General features: G+C 45.4%; 4 protein-coding genes and 1 long non-coding RNA gene across 6 annotated transcripts; 2 read left to right on the top strand and 3 right to left on the bottom strand.

Annotated features, from left to right (window-relative positions):
- The first annotated feature begins 14 nt into the window (after positions 1-14).
- On the top strand, positions 15-3,462 carry LOC6550373 (ras-related protein Rab-35). The gene is made up of 3 exons (XM_001977818.3): positions 15-1,017; positions 1,672-1,971; positions 2,132-3,462. The coding sequence occupies exons 1-3, from the start codon at positions 966-968 to the stop codon at positions 2,383-2,385; spliced, it is 606 nt and encodes a 201-aa protein (XP_001977854.1). The 5' UTR covers positions 15-965; the 3' UTR covers positions 2,386-3,462.
- A 608-nt stretch (positions 3,463-4,070) lies between these two features.
- Positions 4,071-11,156, bottom strand: LOC6550372 (neurogenic locus notch homolog protein 1). 2 transcript variants are annotated; one of them, XM_001977817.3, is made up of 6 exons: positions 10,998-11,156; positions 9,194-9,368; positions 8,685-8,923; positions 8,511-8,592; positions 4,996-5,612; positions 4,071-4,743 (listed from the first exon to the last, which is right to left on the bottom strand). In XM_001977817.3, exons 1-6 carry the CDS (start codon positions 10,998-11,000, stop codon positions 4,534-4,536), a joined length of 1,326 nt encoding a protein of 441 aa, XP_001977853.1. In that variant the 5' UTR covers positions 11,001-11,156; the 3' UTR covers positions 4,071-4,533. The 2 variants fall into 2 exon arrangements, with proteins under 2 accessions (XP_001977853.1, XP_026838098.1); XM_026982297.1 differs by having other exon boundaries at positions 9,305-9,368.
- A 2,602-nt stretch (positions 11,157-13,758) lies between these two features.
- On the bottom strand, positions 13,759-14,377 carry LOC113564531. The gene is made up of 2 exons (XR_003408074.1): positions 14,311-14,377; positions 13,759-14,232 (listed from the first exon to the last, which is right to left on the bottom strand). It is a non-coding gene; the product is annotated as an uncharacterized LOC113564531 (long non-coding RNA).
- A 318-nt stretch (positions 14,378-14,695) lies between these two features.
- LOC6550371 (odorant receptor 19a) lies at positions 14,696-16,462 on the top strand. The gene is made up of 3 exons (XM_001977816.2): positions 14,696-15,434; positions 15,744-16,104; positions 16,158-16,462. Exons 1-3 carry the CDS (start codon positions 14,704-14,706, stop codon positions 16,221-16,223), a joined length of 1,158 nt encoding a protein of 385 aa, XP_001977852.1. The 5' UTR covers positions 14,696-14,703; the 3' UTR covers positions 16,224-16,462.
- A 776-nt stretch (positions 16,463-17,238) lies between these two features.
- LOC6550404 (mediator of RNA polymerase II transcription subunit 15) lies at positions 17,239-23,368 on the bottom strand. Its single transcript, XM_026981898.1, has 5 exons — positions 23,182-23,368; positions 22,009-22,201; positions 21,369-21,517; positions 20,472-21,279; positions 17,239-18,506 (listed from the first exon to the last, which is right to left on the bottom strand). The coding sequence occupies exons 1-5, from the start codon at positions 23,203-23,205 to the stop codon at positions 17,698-17,700; spliced, it is 1,983 nt and encodes a 660-aa protein (XP_026837699.1). The 5' UTR covers positions 23,206-23,368; the 3' UTR covers positions 17,239-17,697.
- Positions 23,369-24,640: the final 1,272 nt, after the last annotated feature.

Here is a 24,640-nt window from a genome sequence, read left to right as displayed (position 1 = left end):
ATATATCGATGGTTGTGGGTACTTTCGATTTTAAAGTGTCGAAGTCATAATCATCGGGGTTACTTCCGTCTCTAGTGTGGGTGCGTTAGTAATAGTTTATCCAGAATATGAATTAAGCAGAATTAAGCCGGAACGCCGACGCCCACAAATTCCCACAAATCGTCGTCTCTTCAGCGCTGCAAAAGTAACCCGGAAACTGGAAGCTGGATAGTTCAAAACTGCCGAGAAACACAAGATAAATTCAACAGTCAGCCAGACCTCCGCTTCTGTGTGTGTGTGCGTGTGTGTCGTGTGTTGTGTCTGTGCCGAAGTGTTGGAGAGAGCGAGACGGACGATTGCGAGGGAGTCGAGCTTTGCGAAAATTTTTTGCCAGCCTATTTTAAATTTTCGGCACCAAATCACCGTCTTATCCGCCAGCAAGTTCTGATTGAAATGAGAGTGCAGCTCGATTTCTGTTTGCGAATCCGTTGATAAGGCTACAGCCACAACTGCACTAGTGGAGCCGAAAAAATAGAAACACCTAATCAAACGGAATTAAATAACAAGGCGGCGGCAACAACACACACATAAATTAAATCGCAGAGCAACAACACTAATAACAATAGCTTATCACACAGCAACAAAAACATCATCATCATCAGCAGCAGCAACAACAACAATAGCAACTGACCAGCAGACAGAAAGAACAACAGTTTATCTCAGATATTCAGCCGGCAGCACCAGTGCGAGCGAGAGAGCAGTAGTTGGGGCGAAAGAGAAAGGGCGCTCCCGAGAGCGAAAGAAAGAGAGAGAGAGAGAGCGCAGGGAGTGTGCTGCTGTGTGTGTGTGCGAGTGTGGGAGCAGGCAGCAGAAAAAAGAAAACAAAGTATATTTTGCATTGTTCGACGCGCCTAACTGTAAATATAAAAGCACTTGCAAAAACAAGGAAAAACACAGAGAAACGGGGGAAAAGCAACCAACGAAAAATGGCACGCGGCTTCGATCATCTCTTCAAGTTGCTAATAATCGGCGATAGCGGTGAGTTTCCCAGGCTTTCCCGTTTCCCACAGATCAGGTGCTTAAAAATAGCATTGCGTTGAAAATAGCAGGTGTAAATTTCGTTCTGTCCCCGATTCCTGGCCAAAAGTGCAGTTCTCTCCACCGCCGTTTGGCATTATTGCATCTAATTACCATTTATGTTACATTTGAAATGTTCACGCCAACATGGCGTATGAGTAATGTTGTTTTCAGTTTCCATAATACTTTCAACATTCGTCAGCTTCTTGTTTCTATGGCACAGGCATACTCAACATGTGTTACGTTGTACTAACTGTATATCTTTAATCTTAACCGCAATCAAGAGCACTGTATCAGTCCTTTGTAATAAGAAACATCGATCCTAACAGCTAACTATTCATTTGAGTGTATTGCAAGCTTGTGCCAAATGAAAAGTAGTCTGGTCCGCGGATCGTCAGAGATGCGGATAAAACCTGGCTCATGACTAATGGTGACGCACTGGCAGGATTTACATACAGATTGATATGCGAGCAGTCCAGCTGAGGCGGTAACCGGAGCAGGGAAACACTCCCTGCCCAGCAATGTCACATGCCAAATTGGCCACTTGTGTATAGTAACCATATCGCATAGTGGTAATCCGAATCCCGTTCCATCTTTCCATCTGATCCCCTGCAGGCGTGGGCAAGTCGTCGCTGCTCATCCGGTTCTCGGACGACACATTCTCGGGCAGTTACATCACCACCATCGGCGTGGACTTTAAGATCCGCACCGTGGACATCGAGGGCATGCGCGTGAAGCTGCAGATCTGGGACACGGCCGGACAGGAGCGCTTCCGGACGATCACCAGCACCTACTACCGCGGCACCCACGGCGTCATCGTCGTCTACGACGTCACGAACGGTGACTCCTTCGCGAACGTCCGCCGCTGGCTGGAGGAGATACAGAACAACTGCGACGTGGTCAAAAAAGTATTAGGTGAGCCAGTACAATTGCACGCGTAGTCTGGGCGCAACCAAAGATAGATTTGGTCGGGTCAACCGACGTAAGAACAAGTTGTTGGCTATGCCAAGGACTTTAATTAGTAGCCAACTTCCACTAGCGATATATGTATACTCATGTTTGAATTCCTCAACAGTGGGCAACAAGAACGACGATCCGGACAGGAAGGTGGTCATTACCGAGGACGCGCAGCGGTTCGCGAAACAAATGGACATCGAGCTGTTCGAGACATCTGCCAAAGACAACATAAACGTGGAGAACATGTTCTTGTCGATCACGCGGCAGGTGCTCGACCACAAGCTGCGCACCTCCCCCAACGAGCAGCAGAAGGACACGCTCCACCTGAAGCCCAATCCCAAGGGCAGCAAGGGTGGGAAGTGCTGTAGGTGAAAGCGGCTCCGGCATGGGAGCTGGCATTGCAACTGGACCGACGGCGACGGCGGCGGCGGCGGGACGGGAATTGGAGCCGGAATTTGGACCAGGACCTGGATCAACTCTGGGGGCGGACGAAATCGTTGTGGGGGCGCGTAGTTTGTAGGGTTCTTGGCGTACGATGCGGCACACACACTCACTCACATAGACATAGCTAACAGCACCAAACAACCAACAACAAGAGACCAGAAACCAGAAACCACAAACAACACAAGACAACAACACTCACACCCACTAGAGACAACTATTTTTTTTGTTTTGTTTTTTTCCTCCTGAGTTTTATTCGGAATAATGCCAGATAGCCGTAAATTAAAGTGTAAAAGTGTAAAGCGCAATTAAATGTATTTAGCAATTTATATACATATTAATATATATACATAAACAAAATTGAAACAAATCGCATATTTATATACAAGAATATATTTATATTTCAAACGGAGAATTGTATTTACAATAACTTGAGCGACCGCAGGAACAGGCACTAGCACGAAAGCGCCTCAATAGCTAAGATACAAAACACATTTATATAAATATAGAAATATATGTAGGGCGATAACACATCAAATTATTGGCTTCCGATCGCGACTCTTCACTTCATACTCCCATAGTTTTAAACTCGAAAACGGAAGCTATGAATCTTAAAACACATGTTTTTCCCACCCATCAACCGAGAAAGAATCTCAATTTAATTTGTGCGGAGTAATGCTATTAAACATTGTGTTGCTCCCGGAAACTAACATACTTGATAAGATTTCATTTGATACCAGCGCCATTCCGTGTTAGCAGTAACTGGAAAAACTAAACAACTTCATGGACTGTTTTCATTTAATTTGGGCTCGTTTGCTTACAATGAAAAACCTGAAACTGTCAGTTAATATTACTTCCAATTAACGTTTCTGAAGAAAAATAGTTCTATAGGAGCCAATAATCCCATTCTCCGATATTATGTACCATCAGAAAGAATAAAGATAGATCTTTACAAAAACACGATTTCAAAACGCGATAAGCATTGAAATCAGTGTGTTGTGTGTTGAATCCATTGCTTAAACTTCATTTAAGTCCTTAGGCATTTCTGGCACCTAACTTCTTTGCGGCATACATTCCGGGGATACTTTGAAAAACGTAGTAACGAAGCGCACCAGGAGAGTGTGGGAATTTATAAACACAACTATTTTGTGAGATTGGTACTTATATATAATGGACCTGCATCTCAGCTGGATTTCATGTGGAAGATCTTTTCTGATTCAGAATGTACATATGGGTACACTTCTTAAGAACCATATACATATATAAATGATCGCTTTTTGACACTATCAAACATTTTCTTATAAAGCGTTATTTTTTGTTCAGTTTTGTTCGATTTTTTGATTACAGCTTTATTTTAAAGGCTATACTTTCCACAATGAAGCAGTCTTTCGGTTCGAGGCATTTACTAACTCCGAGTATATTTATATGTATTTGTTTAGGCAGCTTAAGCTATACCCAGAAATTCAACGACTATGTAATTGCGTTTGAATACCAAAAATAATTACCTAGTTATGGGTTAAGTTGCAACAAGCTTTCAGAAAGTGCGGCAAACTCATAGTAAAAGACTATGCACGAATATAAAACCTATATTTCATACCAACCAAAAGGAAACTATATATTTATATACATGTATATATTTATCGATCAAAATAAAGAAGACAATTGGATTTTCTAAAATGTTTGGTGTTCTTCTGTTCAGCTGTTAAGATTTTTAGGTTTAGAATACGACCTGCAATATAATTATTGTATGAACCTTATATCTTATAACTATTAACTTTATTTTAAAACAGTGTGCTTAAGTTCTCCAGTTTCTTGTTGTGGAAGCAATTTCGCTGAAGCAATAGTAGTTATTAGATTGGACCCCAGTAAAATGGCACATTGGTTATTATTATTTACGTGTATTATTTATTGGTTTTCAACGCATTTCCGTTCGCTTCGATTAGGGAGAGCACGAGGTTAGGGCAACGACTAGTACGGGAAGTAGGCGGATAGACTGGTGCGGATTGCGATAAGGGCGGAAGGGGACTGGCGTGGCAGGCAGTGCGGCTCCGGGAACGATGGGGAGTCCCCCATCCCGCCTCAGTGGTACTTGGCCACGGGGAAGGTGCGCGTCTGGCGGCAGGAGACCAGGGCGTCGCCCGACTGTCCCTGTGGACAGCGGCAGACAGCTAGGTGGGCCTTGGGCTCGCAGCTGGCTCCAGTGGCACACTTGCCGATGCAGGGATCGATGCACTGGTAGTTGATGCAGGCGCGGTGGTCGGGACACTCGTTGTTGCTCAGGCACTCACCCTGTGGACGTGGGTAAATAAGTTAGTATGCTGGTGCCCCACTATGTTGGCGTACTTTTGTCAAGAAATTACTATGGCAATTTTTACTGTGCTATTTCTATTAAATTTCTATTAAGGCGCGTTCGTCACTAGCTTGTAGCCTCTTTTCTTAGTTTCATAAAGACTGGAAACAGTGATCCGTGTTGGGAGCACCGGCTTCGCAGACTACACAGCTGTTGCCCAACCTACGATGCCCATTTGCCCAGTGACTCACCCGGGTGCAGTGGCTCAGCGGATTGCCGGTGTGGCCGGGCAGGCAGTTGCAGACTGGCCGCTCGCGGCCGGTGTTGTCGTGTCCGGGCACGCAGATGGCGTTGGTGCCGCACGGATTGGGGTCGCAGAGGTCCTCCTTGGTGAAGGGTCGGCAGCGGACGAAGGGGTCGCCGGTCATGTCACGGGGGCAGCTGCAGACGGGGGTGAGCCCGCGCAGGTTGCAGTCGGCGCCGATGCCGCAGGCTCCCTCGCAGGTGTTCTTGCAGATGCCGTAGAAGCAGGCGGGTCGCCCGGCCGGGCAGTCGACGTCTCCGTAGCACTCCGGGCGGCACTCCGTGTACGGACTGCCTATGTAGCCCTTGGGACACTCGCAGACCGCCCGGTGATTGCTGACCGTGCGGCAGGTGGCGCCAGTGCCGCACTGCCCGCAGGCCGGCACGCACTTGAAGTTGCTGGAGCACATGTCCCGGCTGTTGCAGTCGCCATCGTGGTCGCACTCGTGGCGACATCCGCTCAGCGGATTGCCCACGTAGCCGTGGACGCAGGAGCAGGTGGGCACGCCGTTGATGATCTCGCACTTGGTGTTCACGCCGCAGGGACTGGGATGGCACTGCTCCTCTGCGGAGTGGGGAGAACAGATTAGCTAGAATCGCCTAAGAACCCACAAAGCTGTCTGAAGCTATGCAGCAGTATATTTTGAATTCGTCATGGCGATGGATTCATTCCACTGCATTTCAGACTATCAGCACTAAACTTTTAAGTCCATTCTTTGTTGGGTTGATGGGACAATGATTCTTTTTAAGGGACCCTTTTCTTACGATACTGCAGTTTTTTTTTCTTAAAGCTTTATTGAGGCGTACGGGGAAATCTGGGAACCCAGTGTATTGCCAAGTTCACGCAGCCGACGAAAGACTTTTTTTCTAGGCGCCCTTTCACCTTTCACCTTTCTCCATTCGCCATCGAATGGGGTTGTGGCACCTGTCAACATCCGCTGTTGCTGCCCCATTTTTGATTTATGCCGGGTCATATGACCTATGTTCCGGTCGAATCGGGGAAATACATCCAGTGGAGCCAATAATTGGGGGCCAGGCACTCAAAGGCGGCAAATAGAAAATCATATTCAAATAGCCGGCGCTCATTTATGCGCATATTTTTGGTTTTTACCCATATTTTCTTTTATTTTTCCGCCAATTGTTGTTCCTTGTCGTTCAAGACGATGACGATGATGATGATGACGATGATGATGATGGTGGTGCGGTGAGCAAGTCAAGAAATTAGTTTGCGTTGTTTTCCGTTCCGATGGCAAAAGTTTCGCCATTATCAGGCCCTTTCCCTTACATTTGCTTTTGACATAATTTGCCAGAAGTACCACCAAGAAAATGTGGTGTAATGAAATCTGGACTTTCTTTTGAAAATCGATTGCAAAATGTCTGACAACGAAAGTGGGAAATTGTCGTCGCTGACATTAAATCAATGTGTTACTACATTTCGTTAAATTTATCCCAAAATATCTGTGTGGTAGAGCACTGCGGAAATAAATGAAAGCATTTAATCTGTATTCCTGGACGGAATAAGGAATCAGGAATAAGGCAAAGGTCCGTGAATGTTTTCAGATAGTCTGCAACACGCCCAAAAGGAATTGCATCTGCATCTGCATCTGCTCCTCAGGAACATGAATGGAAAAGAATCCCGAGTCCTTGGGGCGTGAGCAGGGAATCCGAGCTCCTTCCACTCCCCGTGGACTGTTCGTTTGCAATTATTGTTTCCAAGTCAGTTGCTAATTGGAAATGCAAATAAATATTGTATTTCAATGGGAATTGCACGCAAGCGACGGCCGGAGTAAAGGCAACACAGAAAGGGATTTAAGTAAAATCAAAAAATGTATATAGGGCGCCAGTTAAGATGCGGAAATCGGAAAGGACTTGACTCGAATCCCAAATGAGCAACTAGCGGAGAACTGCAATTTACTAACGCCAACTTTTGGGCAGCAACTGAAATTTTGAGTTGCTTTTGAGCGACATACTTTTAAGCAAATGCCTGGCGAAGATAATATTTGTGACATGACCTTTTAAAGTTAAGGTCACTAAGTTACTAGATTCTAAGCCTGCCAAGGGTTAGATTCTTGATTGGAATCGCTAGTTGGTAGTGCCTTCGACCATGTCCGTCCGTATGACTGTCCGTATAAAAACCAACATGTTGGCAATAATTGCGTGTTTCGGTTTTGTTTTAGCTTCATTATTTGTCTGGCCAATATCTATGGTACAGTACTTAAACTTGTGTTTAATATCACAACTGAAAACTAAACTGATTTTTTTTAATGAGTTTCTTGCAGTGTAGCGCCCGAGTGGATCAAGTTGTCTGCTCCCAGAGAAATTCCCAAGCCACTCGGCTGACCAGCGCTACCTGAATTCATTCGTTGGCCGACCTGCGCAGCTTATGACCATAATCGGATGTGGACTGGGGCCTACCCGGGGCCACCTTTCGGTTCCGTCGGATACTCGTTGGCCCTGGGCGCTCGCCCACTGCGTCCTTGATCTTGACAATTGCGAAGCGAAATGCTCTGCTAATTACCATAAAATTACAAAGCCCCCAAGTGCGATTCTGGCCGTTGGCCGCTGGCCGTTGGCAGGCTGGATTTGGCTTATTATTATTATAATTTTCATTATCATTGTGCGCGAAATGTTATGCAAGCCAGGGCAAAGCAGCGCGAAGCAAAACAAACCCACATGCTGCCCAGAGGCCCAGCCCCCGGTTTTTGCCCATATATTTGGCCCAATTTGGCCATACCAGTTGGATTTGCGACGTCATCTCGCCACTCGCAAGTATTTAGCACCTACTGTACTGCATAGTATTCTCGTTGCTAATTATCCGATATACTGTCAATCAGATCCGTGCGTTTCCGGAGCAGTGGTATGCTCTCCTTATAAACAACATGAGTTTCAACAAATTACTGCAAATTTGTCGCGATTTATCCGTTCATTTAGTATGGAATTTGTTTGTAATACATGAATACGCAATTATTTAAGCTCTGTAAATTCCGCGCCTTCTTGTTTCACTTCATCTTGTTTCATAACTCTGTAAAGAAACCTGTTTGCCTGATTTTACTCAAGTGCCCAAGGCTTTTTTCTGGGCATTGTTACCACATAGGCACATATATGACCCTTGCATCTTTAGTTATATGTTCAACCAAGTAAATAAGTGGGAATCTTCTAGGCTTGCAATTCATATGTTCTCAATACATTATCAAACTGATAGTTGTGAACTGAGGCCTATTTAATCTTCAAATAAGGGGAGTATTCCCGTTGATCCCTACTATTTATATAGATACAAAGATACAGCATTTCAAATTAGTGCATTTCTCCTGAAATGAATAGCTCGTGGAACAAAAGACCGGAGTCAATGGCTGTAGGAATCGGATGGACTTCGACTGGCATTCTCTTCACACCCCGCATATAACCCGATTTTGCCCTCTGCCACGCCCACTTGGCGAGCTGCAGTGGCCCGGATGGCACTTACCCGGATCGTTGAGGTGGCAGACGTGATAGGGGTCGCCATTGTAGCCGGCTGGGCAGCTGCACACGGCCACGTGGTTGCGGGCCTGGAAAGAGCAAGCGGAGGAAGCGGAGAATGCCGCTGGTGGTCAGTGGAGGGTGGGGATGCTGCAGTCCCTCCGGCGGACGCGGCACTTACGTCACAATTGGAGCCAATGCCACAGGCACCCACGCAGGGATTAACGCAGCGATTGTCCTTGCACTGCAGGTTGCCGCGGCAGTCGACGTTGTCCAGGCACTCGCCGCGATTGCAGTGGGTGAGCGGATTACCGCTGAATCCGGGCGGGCAGGAGCAGACGGGCCGTCCCCCGGAGGCCTCCTGGCACACGGCGTTCACGCCGCACGGGTTCCCGCTGCAGCCGCTGCTGTAGGACTGCGCTGTGGGGGCGAGAGGAGGGGCACAGGCGGTGAGGTGATGCACTGGTGCAGGTGGACTCGTGTCTCAATCTACGCTCTATGCTGTGCTGCTGGATGTGTGTGTTAGGGGTTAGCTACTACAGATACTCGCGCGTTGGAGGGTAAGGGTAAGGGTAAGGGTCAGGGGTCAGGGGTCTGGGTGCTTGCGGCGGTGCGCTCTATGTACATTGTGCTGGTGCGGAAATACTACGGCTACTGATGCTGATGCTGATAGGGAACCTGTGTAAATACCACGTGTGTAGCCCGGATCGCTGTAGACAACCCGCTGCAGGGATCGCCCATCGCCGTAGGTGTAGTAAGTGCGGTACGTGCAGTTCACGCAGCGCTTCCCGACCTTTTTACCTGCGGCCAGTTGGGGCACGGACGCGATGGCCACCGCCACCAGGGCCACGACCAGGAGCTGCTGCTGCAAGAGAAGGATCGGCGGCGGTTAGTGCAATTTAAGGTGCGTATCTACTTATCTACTTATCTATCTATCTATAGCTATTCAAAGTAAACATACAATCTTATGCGAGAACAAGGTAGTGAATGTAATATTATGCGAGGCCAATATCCATGGCAAATTCGATGATCGGATTGGCTTGGACTGGCCAGCGGGATTCTGGTGACTGAGAGCAAGCCGACACCATGTTTGGGTTAGCCGGGCATGGAGATCAGATGAGATGAGATGGGACGGGATGACGATCGACGATGATACATACGGCTTGGCGCTCAAGGTGGCGATCGCTGTTTGCGAATGACACATGGGAGATAAACTTGTTGTCCGCTTCTTTGGAAGCTCAATTCGGGCTAAAGGCAATTATTTAAATCGGAATACAATAGGAATATGCAAATGGGGCGGCTGCCTTTTCGAATTACTCCGCATGACCAATATGGTAGTCCATATTCGCATCAACTAGGTTGTCGATCATCACGTAAATGGTTCGGATGGAACCACCGAGGGAGGAAATTGGATTTCTTTAGTCGCCCATTGCAGGGTGATTTATATTCAGATTACATTGCTCAAGGGAAGTGAGTCAGAGCCATATTGGGATCGTTTATATATGGCATTATACAAAATGTAATTATTATTTGAATTTTTAAGCAAAAACCAAGCAAAAAAAAAGGGTACGAACTAAATAACGCAAGCTTTCTGTTCTATTTTTAACAAGTTAAAACTGCACAGCCAAAAACTGTATAAACTGCAAAAATTTAAGATAGAATTTCCCGAATTCGAGTAACGAGCCAGGAAGTGTTAAGTGCTTTTCATAGGTGGCTAAAAAGGTATACAAGTCAAATCCATACAACTTTTTGCTCTACAAGTGATGGCAATTAAAAAAACAAGCTATCGTGGAGTGGTAGAAACTAATTGGTTTGTTTTTTGACTTCGTTGCTCAAACAAATGAATAATGGGCTTGATGTTTGCTTGGGCTGCTTGAAAAGTGTTGAGTGATTGATCGTCCCAAAAAAAGTAGAAGGCAGAAGGCAGATCGAAACCAGTCAAAAGAACAAACCGATCGTGGGCTTCAAAAAAATGATGTGGGAATATGGTATAAGCTGCTCTTGGTTTATTTGAATTTTTTATTTTATTTTAGCAGCTTAACCAGCCGGAAGTAAACATTATACAGCGAAACATTTCACCGATCAGGGGCGCATCCTTAAGTTGTCCAGTAAATATTTCTGTCGTGTTTGCTTTGGTTTTGCGAGCTGTTAAGTACATCAATATTCCATTCACGTATCATACACTGAATGCATATTTTATGTACTGTCTTTGTGCGTAATATTCTTGAACACTAAAGTTTCTTCAATCAAAAAAACAAACAAGTTGAAATCTACACACTCTTGCGTGATTCGGATTCTCCTCTCAAACAAGGCCGTTCTTATTACTTTTATAAAATTGTTTATAAAATGTTTATAAATTATTAATCTGCGGGAAGTGATCAAGCACTTGTTTAATATATTGCTTCAGCTTGGATGATTTCAAAACAAATATATATATGTTCTTTAACACACGGTTTTACATATATAGACTGCGGTTTTTCCCACTGCAACTCACCATTTTCGGGGTTCAGTATTAGAAAACACTAGCACTACAGCAAAAAAACAACGTAAAGTAAAAAAAAAAAGTGTGAACTGATAAATCCGATTTCCACTTGGCACGCTTCGCTTTCAACTGAGTCGGCTTCTAGATGAGCTTGGGCTATTTATAAGGCCGCAGCTCTTAACTCGGCAGAGAAACAGCTGAGCGACGTTGGCGTCATCTCTCAGCTGCTCAGCTTCCCTTCCTCTCCGCCTCTCATCGGCAACCCTTCCACATGCACGGAGAGAAAACTATAGTATATTCAAAATATACTAAATAAATAACTAAAAAATATACTAAATATACTAAATAAATAAACTAAATAAATAAGCTAAATAAATAAATAAATGACCAAATATCCCTATATTTCTCCTGAGGAAAAATGAAATATACTAAATAAATAAATACCTAAATAACTAAATACCTCGCAATATTTCTGAGGAAAAATAAAATATACTAAATAAATAAATAACTACATATCTCGCTGTATTGCTCCTGAGGTAATAGCATCCAATAATTTACCCAATCATCAGCTTGTAAAAAGAAAATATATGCAAGTAGAGTGCTTTAACTTGGGAACTAGAAACATGTCGAGTAACGAAAGCGGTAGATCGGTGGTAAATCAAATCGGTTGCGTCGTTACTTAGCTATTTATATTTGTTCAGCCTGTCAGTGGGAAAACTATTTTTCCCAATGCACCAGAATTCTGCCATAACGCTGTTGACAAGCTTGTTTTGCTGTTGACTTTGCGCTTTCTGAAAGCATTGTTCTGCTCGATTTTAGCTAAAACCATTTCAGTCCAAATCACCTCTCAGATTGAGTCATTCGCACATATTTGTTTGCCTGGGCATCGGGCTATTTATATACGCGTACTTGACGGCTTTGCCTCGGTTTGTTTTGGCCATGCCGGCTTTGATGGCTCGACTTCTGCGTGGGCCGCTGCATCCGAGTGCTGTGGGACGAACTTGGCGGGGTTTCCTACTGAGCACGGCTCCGGATCGGAGGCAACTTGGCCGAGAACGCAGAAGTGGCCCACCTGGCAATGGGCAGGTGTAGTAGCCTTCTCTGTAGGTTACTTATAATTACATGTGTGACATGGGTTTTTCTAGAAGCATCCAAAATCAGAGGCTTGAATTGAAGCGCTTGTGGGCTAAAACACATGTATTTATAGCGAATACATTACAAAGTCATTATCCTGCTCAAATAAAAGTGCTATAAATACACACCGGATGACCATTTCTACCAGCTGAGGCAAATATTGCAAATGGTAATTTCGCTAGGGCTTTTCATTCCTCTTCAATGTGGATTGATATTTATGTATATATGCACATATATGTGGATAATCGTATTACAGAGTTAATTAACTTTTCGAATTTGCATATTTTTCAATCTAAAAGCCGTCGGAAATCGGGCAAAAAAATAGCCCATTTCCGTTTGACAAGTAAACAAGAAGAACAAATAAATTAAGCGCTAGCTGTTCAGTCGCTTTAATTCCAGAAAATAAAATAAGAATATTATTGAATGGCTTGAGGAATTCCCATTAACTCATACCGCACAATATTCATAAACTGGGTGTTTCAGTGAACATCTTCACTCGCCTCACCGTTTCTAAGTCCATTTTAATGGCTTTTGAATTTAAAATAAAGCTAAGCAAAGCCCGCCTCACCTTCATTCGATATCAAAAGCAACGGATTAAGCCCAGGCGAATCCGCACTGGAATCGAACCAATTAAAACGAGAATCTTGACTTCTGGCTGCAATCCAGTGGATGCACTGGAAGGGATAAGTAATAGAAATGGTCAATGGCAATTGACTTCCATAGTACAATGAAATGGCATCGCCTAAGCCTGCAAATGGAATCGATGAGGGAATATTGCAGATTAAACTGCAAATTGGCCAGAGCTGAATGAGACTTCACCTGACGACCGACAGTGGCACCTGTTCCTTTGGCCATGCTAATTACGCCGTCTTGGTCCACAAATCTCTGGGCCAACCTAGCTGCTTAGCCATGTTTTTCTTCGTTTGTTTCAGCAGCCAAGGTCGCGACAGGTTGCTCTGATGGATCAGGTTGGCCGGGATCTGGATCCACTCCCCTGCCTTCTCATAATTTATACCGCCCAATATCAATCATATTCCATCATGGTGCCTTGCCTGGTGTGTTTTCGTGAGGTCTATTCCACTCCGGACGGGTCATTCCCGGCAGATTGCCATTGACAAATGTTTTATAATCAATTTGGCATTATTAATTTGAATACACACCACCTGCGAGCAATCACCCCCTCCACCCGCCCTCCGCAAAATCTCATCTGGATGGGATGGCTTTTAAGGTGGAGCCGGAGCCTCGCCAAACTAAAATGCGGTTAGTTGGGGGGCAGGGAACTGCCTGATTAATTGATTATCTCAAAAAGTAACGCCTATTTAGTAGAGCCTTTCAGCAATACATCAATGCATACTATTTAATAATAGTATTTATAGCATTTTTTGCGACTCCAGGTGGGAATAAAATGTTATACAAACTTCTTTCATATGGGTTTTTGCGCATTTAACTCTTACTTACCAGAAAAAAGGGTGTCAATTATTTTTGTTGTATTACTTTTTTGATTATAGGTATCCTAAATGATTAGTAAAGCAAACGGGATGTTTGACAAAATATTAAATATATGAATAGCTTGTATTCATTATTGCAATATTTATATTGCTCATTGCTTATGCTTAAAACACCGAGAGATTATTAAAAATTAGTATTTCAACTTGAAGTTAGGTCTTTGTACCAAAGCCAAACTTAGTTTTATTTGGTTTCCTATTTTCTTAACCCATTGTAACATCGCCAGAATCCATCACATGTTCCGAATCATCCCCTGGCTTAAAAGTCCATGCTGTGCCTCTTGTCGCCACTTCGAATTCGGATTCCCATTCCCTAAGATGAACTATCTTGTACAGACCCAAGGGCTTGCTTCTTGGAGTCTCCTCTGTGGGATTCCCATTGATCGGATGGACTTCGTCAGTTGTGGATGGTCCATCTCCAATCCTTTTTCTCTTCGCCGCAAAAGGTGAAACCCAAGCATTTTCAATGTTGGTCACGGGATTCATTTTTTCATTGACGCACTTGTACTTATTCGGAAAAAATGATTTCAGCACTACCTTGAGATGTGAAATGATTTAAAAGGTTCAGCTTGTCACATATTTGCCATTGAATTTTATTCCAGAGCACACTATGCGGGGAAAAAATGGATTGTTGCAAATGGTTTTCAATTAAATACGAAATAATATTTTTGGCGGGCATTTCTTACTTTGTTTTTTCAATGAACTGATGGTAACAAATCCACTACCAAGTATTTTTGAATCATCCCTTCCTTGCTGATGGACGAACTGAAAGCCTGGGAGACTCATCGCTGTGGACTAAGCAGAAGCTTAAAAAAGTGGAGGAACAATTTTAAAACAATTTCCCAGGAAGCTAAGTGGCTCTAATAATAATAAGGAGACGATTGATTTGCGAAAATGATTGCCATTGTAATTGCTGGAAGGTTCCAAATCGAACTTTTTCGGTCTAATTTGCAGCAATTTGCATAATTTGACTGAGCGGATGCACAGATGGCTGATTGGTGATTGGTGATTGGTGATTGGATTAATATAAAAGGGACGGACTGCGGAGAGGTGCCTCAAAGAACCGGACATTCACGGACATGGAGAAGGTGGATTCAATGAAGGCCCTGGCGAGCCACTGGCGCATCTTCAGGATTATCGGAGTGTATCCGCCGGCGAGGACAACCGTCTGGGGTCGCCACTACACTGCGTACTCCGTGGTGTGGAACGTGGTCTTTAACGCCTGCCTCTGGGTGTCCTTTTCGGTCAACCTCCTGCAGTCCAACTCGCTGCAGACCTTCTGCGAGAGCTTCTGCCTGACCTTGCCGCACACGATCTACCTGCTGAAGCTGACCAATGTCCGTCGGATGCGCGACGGGCTGATCCGCAGCCACCAGGTTCTCCGTCACTTGGACAGCCGGTTGGGCAGCTCCGACGAACGACAGATCCTTAAGGCGGGCATCGATCATGCCATGCTCATATTCCGCACCATATTGACCGGCGTTGTGTCCACCCTCAGTGTTGGGATCATTTACATGGCCGTGTCCAGCGAGCCCACGGTGATGTACCCCTCCTGGATTCCCTGGAACTGGAGGGACAGCTGGTCCACCTACCTCTCCACCGTCCTGCTGCACACCAGCGCCATCTTTGCGAACGCGGCAACGGTCCTCAACCTGACCACCTACCCGGGCACCTACCTCATCCTGGTCAGTGCCCACGCCAAGGCGCTCGCCCTGCGGGTGTCCAAGCTGGGATATGACACGTCAGTGCCGGCGGATCGGGTGCAGGCCATTCTGATTGGGTACATCCACGACCACCAGAGCATTTTGGTGTGAGTGTGGGAAAATCTCAGCTTTACACTTAAACTCTTTTAAGGCGACTTGGGGCCTCGACCTTAAATACCCTTTTCAGCTATTGCTGATGAACAATTCTCCCAATTTTATAGACCAGACCATAAAAGGAAGGTAATTAAGGTGCCTCAGAAATCAAATAAGCCGTTCTTCATGGATATGTTTCGAAAACTCTCCAGCAGATGGCGTATGCCATAACATTATTTTGTTGCTTTACAAACTTTGAAGAAAGACTTTCAAGAAAGACCTTTTCAATGTAGATTAACGTATTTATTTTCCGCCAACTGCAGCCTCTTTAAGTCACTGGAAAGATGCCTTTCGATGACCTGCTTCCTGCAGTTCTTCTCCACGGCTTGTGCCCAGTGCACCATCTGCTACTTTCTGCTCTTCGTAAAAGTCGGGATCATGCGGATCATGAACATGATGTTCCTGATGGCGGCCATCACCACGGAGACCCTTCTGCTCTGCTATTCGGCGGAGCTCCTCTGCAAGGAGGGGGATAACCTCCTAGCCGCTGTCTACAGCTGCAACTGGATGTCCCAACCGGTCAAATTCCGGAGGCTCCTGCTCCTGATGCTCGCACACTGTCAGAAGCCACTGATCCTGGTCTCCGGCGTAGTAGTGCCCCTCAGCATGGAGACCTTCATGGTGGTAAGTGCTGTACAAATTGTCTACTTACTCTGCTTATCACAGATGTATTGCAGGTGATTAAGGGCGCGTACACCATGCTCACTCTGCTGACTGAAATCCGTAAATCGTCGCTTGAGTAGAACTCTTCATCCGCCCATCCGTCTGTCTGTCCGTATCGGTCTGTCCGTATCGGCCTGTCCGTATCCGTCTGTCCGTATCTGCCTGTCCATATCGGTCTGTCCGTATCGGACCGTCCGTATCGGTCTATCCGTATCAACGTTGAGCTCTCGGGAACTTTCGGAGCTAGACAGTTGGGTTTCAACATGCAGATTCCAATTGCTTTAATTGTTCTAAATTTTAGCTCAAAAAAAATACAGAAATACACATTTTACATAAATGAATAAATTATTCTTTGCTGTTACTCCGAGAATGTATTTTCGAACGTATCCCACCCAAGCTGTTTATCTTTCGCTGCTGCGTGAATATTACATTTCAGCGGAGGGATTTTCACCTGCCTGTGGCTCGTAATTATTGCTGCATAATGCAGGCGCTTATTATTAAACGAATTGAACGGAAATTGAAGTATCACAAACTCCTCTGACAGCCGCACCACACGAACGCAGCTGACCAGATGCAGATTCCATAATAGACATTTTAATTGAAGCCTCCCGCGACCAAAGTGGGCGTGGCACTCTTGCCGCTCAACTTATCATATTTGCAAAATAGCCTTTTTGCCAGCTTAACTGGGTTTTAACATATCGAGCACACAATCGGAATTCAATTCTACCCTTGCACTGAGAGCCCAGTATTGTGGGAAGATAAAATACAAATTCGGAAAGCTCATTTGGTTTTTATCAATATTTTTTGAACCCATTTTGGCCCACTGTGCATGGTTAAAGTCCACATAAGTCAATTAATGGATATGCGATTAATGATTTAACCAATGCGCGGTTCCAGCGACAATTTCAATCTGATTCATTTTCGCAGTCATTGCACTGAATGTGTGCTTAAATATTGAATTACCAGCATAATTATGTAACTCATCAGTGGCAATTTAAACGGTGCGACATAGCGATTATAGGATCCCGTGAAGATATAACAAGTAAAAATGCTTATTTTACTTACAGGATCGCTTACGAAATGAAATCCTTTGCCTCCAGTTAATAAACGAGTATATTTGTGAGCATAATTGTTAATGTTACAATAAACATAGCGAGTTCTTAGGCTAAAACAGCGGAGACGTACGTATATGTAGGCTTAGGCAAATATTTATTTGGCGAGTCTATTGGAAAATTTCTCAAATATTTACACAAAACCGAACGGGCGCCGTCGAGTACTGGCGAACTAATTAAAAGTTGTAAAAGCAAAAGCGACGGCACCGCATTTGCATAACAACAGGGAGCTGGGGCTCCAAATGGGGGGTTCGAAATCGAGTAAAATACGTAATTAGCGTGCCGCAAACAGGAGCAAAAGCAACAGCGTATAACAAGTGGGAAATCCGTTGGAGGTCCTGAAATCGAGCTTAAAGCTAAGCTGCATCCCTGGACGATGGGCGATAGTTGCTGGGTGGTGATGTTGCTCCTGGTGCTCCTGGTCATTGTTGCTTTGATCGCCTTAGGGATATTTCACAATATTGTTGCTGTCACCTGGCAGCTGTCCCCCACTTGTTGCGGTCGACTGTTGCTGCTGCTTTGTTCCTGCTGCGGAGGGTGCTGCTGCTGCTGCTGTTGCGCCCAGCGCTGTTGCTGCACCTGGCTGGTACAAATGCGTGCCATAATGCACGGCGCCCGGATGGCTGAAGTACGGTATAATGGCCGGCGAGGCCGCAGTCATGAGTGGCGATGGCGTGGGTCCGGCCAAAAGGGAGCTGGAGCCGGAGGCGGACTTGGAACCTTGCACCTCGTCGCCGGCCGCGTAGGGTGACACATACTGCTGCGGCGCATGGCCATAGAGCGGCTGCAGCAGAGGCGCCGGCTGGTAGTGGTGGTAGTGATGGATCGGCGGTCCATTGGCCGCCGACAATCTGACCAAGTGAATGGGACCCGCGCCCGCTCCCGGTCCCGCTGATTCGTGGGCCAGGCTGTAAACGGCCTTGGGGTTATTATTGCTAAAACGTGGCAATATGGCAAATTGATGTTGCTGCTGCTGCTGCTGCTGCTCGGCGGGTGCCTGCACGTAAATGGGATTGTAGTGCACCAGGGGCAAGTGTTGCTGTCGTGTTGCTGCTGCTGCTGCAGTCTGTGGAGCTGCTGCTGCTGCTGCCGTTGCTGCGGTGCTCGTTGTTGATGTTGTCAATGCTGTCGGAGATGTCGGCGCCGCAGGCGTGTATTTATGTGCCTGCTGCGAGTGATGCTCCTGTTTTAGGTGCTGTTGCTGGTGCGGCTTCTGCTGCTGCTGGTGGTGGTGCTGCTGCAGCGGATATGCTGAAAGGCGCAATGAAACAAGGGGATTACTCGCATCAGATTTCACGGCATCACAGCACTTTGCCAGTCGGCTACATTACGGACTCTAATTGCCCAGACCAAAGAAACTTGAATGGTTTTGCACTATGCAGCCATTTTTTTTGGCGACTGCCGCTCTCTTGCTCTCTTGCCGCTCGCATAAAATTGAGAGCATAAAAATCTAAAACACTTGCGTGAGTGAAAACAGTAAACAGAAAAGTTGTGCTAGGAGACGATTTGCGGTGCGAAATCAATTTATCTAAGAAACGAATTCGATTAATCTTTTGGTCAATTTCGTTGCAATATGAGCTAAATAGTATTTAAAAATTGATGTTTTAATCGCCGCTCGAATTAGCTACCGTTTACACATAAATATTTTTATTATTAATTATCGGTAATATATGTATTTTAGGTATCCAGGGAACACCACGGGGAGGACATTACAATTGTAATGGGGTCTTATATTTATATGACCTTCGAGTCGACTTGAAATAATAAATGTTGAATATAAAATATTAATATAAATTGTTTTATACACCGTTGTTTTTTAATATTTTTAAAAATATTTTCAAAAACTGTAATGTGTATTTTGCAGATATTAAAAAAAATCAGATGGTGCCTTTAGTTTTCCAATGTCCGATTCTATAGAGTAGTTTTTCTCATGTATAAAAATCTCAGATGGATAGATAGTTAAGATGGATCAGATGGATCAGATAGTTAAATGCTAAAATTGTATGTATGTATGTATGTATGTATGTATGTATGTATGTATGTAGGTATGTATGTATGTATGTATGTATGTATGTATGTATGTATGTATGTAGTGTATGTGTTACTTGCACAATGTAGTAGAAATTAAAGTCTTAATTAAAGCCTGAAGAATGTTTAACCTACTGTCGGAACAGATAGTTATTGCCGCCTTTGATATTTGTTTGGGTAAAATATTTTCTTGTAGCCCTATAATTCCCAACTAGTTCTAGCGAGGACTGTAAGGAATGTCTTCAAATTTTGAGTCGCAAAGTAGTTCTCTCTTACCGATCGAGCAGTGAGTGTAGTGTATGTACCGGTGGATGTATGTATGTAGGTATGTATGTAGGCATGTAGTTATGTAGTTATGTATGTATGTATGTAGGTATGTAGGTATGTATGTATGCATGCATGTAAGTATGTACATATGTATGTATGTATGTATGTATGTATGTACATACGTATGTATGTATGTATGTATGTATGTATGTATGTATGTATGTACGTACGTATGTATGTATGTATGTATGTACGTACGTATGTATGTATGTATGTATGTATGTATGTATGTATGTATGTATGTATGTATGTATGTATGTATGTATATGTATGCATGTATGTATGCATGCATGTATGCATGTATGTATGCATGTATGTATGCATGCATGTATGTATGTATGCATGCATGCATGCATGCATGCATGAATGTATGCACTGTATGTGTTACTTGCACAAAGTAGTAAAAATCGTATGGCGTTACGCATCTTATTTTTCTAGTGTCTTTGCCCAGACCATCGACTTGGCATCCCAATTGTTTCGGTGGGGCTTTGTGCCTCGCATCGAGGGCATAGTTGGCCCAAAATGCTACCTAATGCATTTCCCAAACTGCACTTTTATAGGCAGTAGCTGTCCCATTATATGGGACTATAATATTTGACATGTTTATTGATACTGAAGTACTTGGGGCGTTTTAGCCCAGCTTCCACCCGTTGCAAGCGATTATAAAATAGGGGAACGAGGTAGTCAAGTGCCTGGACTATCACATACCTCTTACTCAGCTGAAGCCAGCGCGAGGGAGGTAGCGATATACAGGCGACTTTTGATGGAGCAACGGGTAAGCGATAGTCGAGGCACGCGTTGTGGTTTCTTTTACTGGTCGTAGGTAAAGTACGAGTCTAGTAATCTAAAATGTTGGCTTACCATAAAGTGGAGCTGGCTGCTCGGCGTAGATGGTCGATTGCTGCGGCTGCGGCGGTTGCAGGAAGATCCGTTGCAGTTGCAGTTGGATCTGCGGCTGGTGGTGGTGTGCCTGGGCCTGCGGCTGGTAGATCAGGGCGGGCTGGTAGGTGGGTGGTGCAGGTGGGGCAGCCACCTTGGCGTAAACAGCCTGCTGCTGCTGCTGCTGCTGGTGGTGCTGCTGCTGCAGCTGCTGGGCGGCGGCCATCAGCAGGCTGGTGGGGACTTGCAGGTACGGCTGGTGGATCAGTGGTGCGCCGGGTCCCGCGAGCCTTGCACTGGCGGCATCCGACTGGTAGTAGGGCTTGTACTGGCCCTGATGGTCGCGGGCCAGCGGACCGAGCAGCTGCACCACCGGATGCCTGCCGTTGGCCGGTGGTGCTGAGGGTGGTGCCGTGCTGGTGGTGCTGGTGCTGGTGGTGGGCGGTGGACCCAAGACCAGCTGATGCTGCTGCTGTTGCTGCTGCAGCTGCTGCTGCTGCTGCAGCTGTCGCATGTACGATAGGGGTATGGCGATTATGTACTGGATGCGTTGCTGCAGCTTTTGCTGCGGCTGCAGCAGGTACTTCTGGGTGGTCAGTGGAGCGGTGGCTCCCGCCTCCGGCTCCAGTTCGCTGTAATTGAAAATCGGCTGCTGATGCGGCTGCTGATGCGGCTGCGGCGAGGGGGCAGCGGGCTTGAACGCGACATGTCGCTGATAGGATTCCACTTGCGGCGGCGCTGCAAAGCTGAAGCGGTGCTGCTGCGGTGGCGCCTTCTGCCCGTAGAATGCCTGGGGGTGGTGGGGCACGGAGAGTGAGTGGGTGGCACCCAGAGATAGCGGCGCCGTAATTAAATGCATTGGATGTGGTTGCTGCGTACCTGTGTCTGTGGTGCCGCCTCCGCCGCCGTGTAGCGCAGCGTGGTGGGTCCGAAGATGGGCGTGGGCGTCTCCGCCTCAAAGTGGCTGCCGGGTGGGTAAAACGGGCGGAACGGTGGGTTCCTGCTCGATAGGCTCAAGTACGGACCACCTGCCGGTGCAAATTTGCGGTCAGTCACTGTAAATACTGCAAATCAGCCTGTGGCGCTAACTGAAGTTGCTTGGCAATTAAAATGTTGCTGCCCTGTTTGGCTGATTAATTTGTGCACGTGCAGATACATGAAGTTTGAGTGGTAACTGAAATGTTACGGAAATCGCCATTCTAAGATATATACCATATTTCCGTTAGATCTCAGCTGCTCAAGATGTATCTGGGCACGCATTTATTTAGCGAAGATCTGCCAGCTGGAACACCTAGTCTAAATTGTAGTTGTGCGATAATCGATTTTAAAGAACTTCTATGGAGACATCTTTTCTATGCTGCCTGCATTGCTGTAGCCCCTTTTTCTTTTCTTTTTTCCTGTCAAATCGAATTATTTTCTAGCGATAAAACTCGGGAAAAACCCCCACTGCAGACTGTGGCCAGTGGAAATAACCATTAAATAATGATGCACGAGTATAGGGAACCTGGCCACCGCCCACCTGTCTGATCCGATGAGTCGCGCTTCCCCGTCTTGCTCTTGGAGTCGGAGTCCTCCGCGATGGTGGGGGTCAGCTTGGTGGTGGTGGCGGCCTCGACCTTGTCCGCGGCCTTGCTGGAAACGGCCTCGATGTCCGCGGCGCGGCAGGAAGTGGTCAGGAGGCAACAGATGGCGATGGCGATGGCGGCCAGTACCTGGAACACGGAATATTGGGGCGTGAAAGGGGGCGAATCGAAATGCAATCAACTTAAATCGAAATCAGCGCAATAAGTTGGCCATGCTCGTTGCGCGTGCTGGATGGCTCATAGTCCATTTAGTGCATTAAATGTCGGAAAAATGCGTTTGATTAAAAATATTTGCACTGCAATTCATAATAATAATTTAATTAAAATGATTTATATGCAATTATGAAATTTTATTCACCAAAGTGCAATTGTTTTCCGCTCTTATCGCACATTATTATTTTTGCTCTTCCACTGCACACGCGATTAATAACTAATACTCGTAATTAAGCCGAGTGTGTACAATGAACCTGGCATAAAGGTAATTAATAATTAGCTGCATGGCAGCAAATACCCTCCCATCCATTTGCGCCTATTATTCGAACGCATATTCGGTTTTTGTATTCACATACGACCATACGAGTACTCTTACGTACATACGTATGTGGTAAATCTGATCTGATCTTTTGAGATGAGCAATGACTTGGCCACGTTTGTTGTGGTTGGTTGGTCGGGTCGGGTTGTTTTGGGTGGGCGCGATTATTCGCTTGACTTTTTGAATTCAATACTCTTGTTTATGAATAATGTAGGCATCAAAGGGAAAAACGGGACCAGGGAACAAACAATTAAATAAGCTCAACGGATGGCATACGGCGCTTAATTATGTACATTTTATCCATAGGTATTTACAATTATTCAATGGCATTAGCCTATTATCATGTATCATCCACTGCGCTGAAACATTTAATGAATAATAAAGTTGTGCTATCACGACTCGCTCTGCATCAGTAAGAATTATCTCCCTTCGATTATCTGAATGGCCAGAATGGCACGAAATCGAGTGGAAGTAATCAAAATAGGCGCTGATTTCTGTCATTATCAATATTTGATGGGCAACTTTCAGTGGGTTCGATTTCAATTACATGGGCTTAAACCTATTTTGCATTATTTACCCGTATGAGAGGAATTATTCCCATGGCTGCTGCTTTATTTATTCAAACCAACATTTACAATACACATACGCGTATACGATTTATATAATTTATTTTGTGTTCACTTATTTTGTTCGTTTTAATTTGGTTTCCCTCTGTCACTCAATTAAAATTCGATTCGCGGCAAACCAAAACAAAAAAGACAAAAAAAAACTGTAAAACAAACAAATTTATAAACACTTTTCACGGCTATTTGTTCAATGCAGACGTTCGCTCTTGCTGTGGTTAAGTAGACGCGCCGGAATCGCGCGCGATTTTACTGCGGCTGAAATCGCTAGCTCGCGCGTTGGCCAACAAAGTGAGAGTGAAATTGGTTCGCCAGCCGTGCGGCGTTTTATAGGCAGCGCCTTGCAACTTGCAGCTGCAAATTGGCCACCAGCCAACAGCAACATGCAGCAAGCAGCATGCAGCTAGCAACTAGCAACTAGCCACTAGCCACTTGCAACCAGCCACTTGCCACCGTTGGGGGCAAGCACCTTTTGGTGTCGCCGCGATCCGACTGAGCCATTTGTGGAGCACAATCACGGCCATTAACCGATGGTCATTGTCAGCTGCAGATTCGCCGCTCCCATTTGGCTTGCGTCATCGACTTTTTCTGCTGCATCCATCGAGAGATCGGAAGTAAGTCCTTGGGTAATGCCTTTTAGCTTTATTTTCTAACAAACTAATCAGCTGCCCAAGAATTGTCATAGCAAAGCCAATCTTTTTGATTTCCGGAAGAAGCCAGCCCAACAAAGTTCAAGGCACTTGTTTAACTCCTTGTTCTTGCCACAATTCACCCATCGCGAATCGATAAGGCTTAGCACGAGAACTTTTAGTGCAATTAAACTTGTACTAATTCCTCACATTACACGAAGTGCCACTTCTCGCTGCATTCTCGTTGTTTGCCCCAAGTGGGATTAGCTTGCACTCATTAGCAGTTTGTTTTTGCATTGCAGGTCCTGTGGCGACCACGTCCTTCGGGTGTTTGGATGCCTGACAAGCCTCGTCCTGGCCATTTCCGTTGTTGAGCGAAGCGTTTACAACGGACGATGGTTTTATGAGGGCTCCTAATAAAATCAAGTGGCTTTCCATAAAACTTAACTGTTACTTCGGCAATGGCACACAACACCACTAACTTTCCGCCCCGAACGACCCACTCTATCCCACTTTCCACCTTTGGCTGCCGAAAAATGCTCTGCCCATGCCACATCATATAAAAGTCCCCCAATTTGCAGTCGGACGTAAAATGTGTGCGGCAAGTTAAGAGCTCCCCATCTCCATCTCCATCTCCATCTCCATCTCCATTGGCATTGCCATTCGCACTCCAGGATTTTGGGATGACTGCAGGTAGGGAAGTTAAAAGTCCCCGGTTTTCTGAGCGCGGCAACATCCATTTAATTGTTTCTCGGACAGCAAAGTGTCATAATTAGTAGTGCCA

Source organism: Drosophila erecta, unplaced genomic scaffold, assembly GCF_003286155.1.
Source record: "Drosophila erecta strain 14021-0224.00,06,07 unplaced genomic scaffold, DereRS2 tig00000126-arrow-pilon, whole genome shotgun sequence".
Lineage (NCBI taxonomy): Eukaryota > Metazoa > Arthropoda > Insecta > Diptera > Drosophilidae > Drosophila > Drosophila erecta.
This window is presented reverse-complemented; position numbering and strand designations above follow the sequence as displayed.

Excerpts from the sequence above, each read along its gene's own strand:
- LOC6550373 (XM_001977818.3), top strand. The coding sequence starts at position 966 with ATGGCACGCGGCTTCGATCATCTCTTCAAGTTGCTAATAATCGGCGAT. Across the intron at positions 1,018-1,671 it reads GCTAATAATCGGCGATAGCG|GCGTGGGCAAGTCGTCGCTG; the intron begins GTGAGTTTCCCA and ends GATCCCCTGCAG. Across the intron at positions 1,972-2,131 it reads CGTGGTCAAAAAAGTATTAG|TGGGCAACAAGAACGACGAT; the intron begins GTGAGCCAGTAC and ends ATTCCTCAACAG.
- LOC6550372 (XM_001977817.3), bottom strand. Across the intron at positions 5,613-8,510 it reads CTGCCACCTCAACGATCCGG|AGGAGCAGTGCCATCCCAGT; the intron begins GTAAGTGCCATC and ends CCCACTCCGCAG. Across the intron at positions 4,744-4,995 it reads CGCTGAGCCACTGCACCCGG|GGTGAGTGCCTGAGCAACAA; the intron begins GTGAGTCACTGG and ends CCACGTCCACAG.
- LOC6550371 (XM_001977816.2), top strand. The coding sequence starts at position 14,704 with ATGGAGAAGGTGGATTCAATGAAGGCCCTGGCGAGCCACTGGCGCATC. Across the intron at positions 15,435-15,743 it reads GACCACCAGAGCATTTTGGT|CCTCTTTAAGTCACTGGAAA; the intron begins GTGAGTGTGGGA and ends CGCCAACTGCAG. Across the intron at positions 16,105-16,157 it reads GCATGGAGACCTTCATGGTG|GTGATTAAGGGCGCGTACAC; the intron begins GTAAGTGCTGTA and ends GATGTATTGCAG.
- LOC6550404 (XM_026981898.1), bottom strand. The coding sequence starts at position 23,205 with ATGGGAATAATTCCTCTCATACGG. Across the intron at positions 22,202-23,181 it reads GAATAATTCCTCTCATACGG|GTACTGGCCGCCATCGCCAT; the intron begins GTAAATAATGCA and ends TCCGTGTTCCAG. Across the intron at positions 21,280-21,368 it reads AGGCGGCACCACAGACACAG|GCATTCTACGGGCAGAAGGC; the intron begins GTACGCAGCAAC and ends CACCACCCCCAG.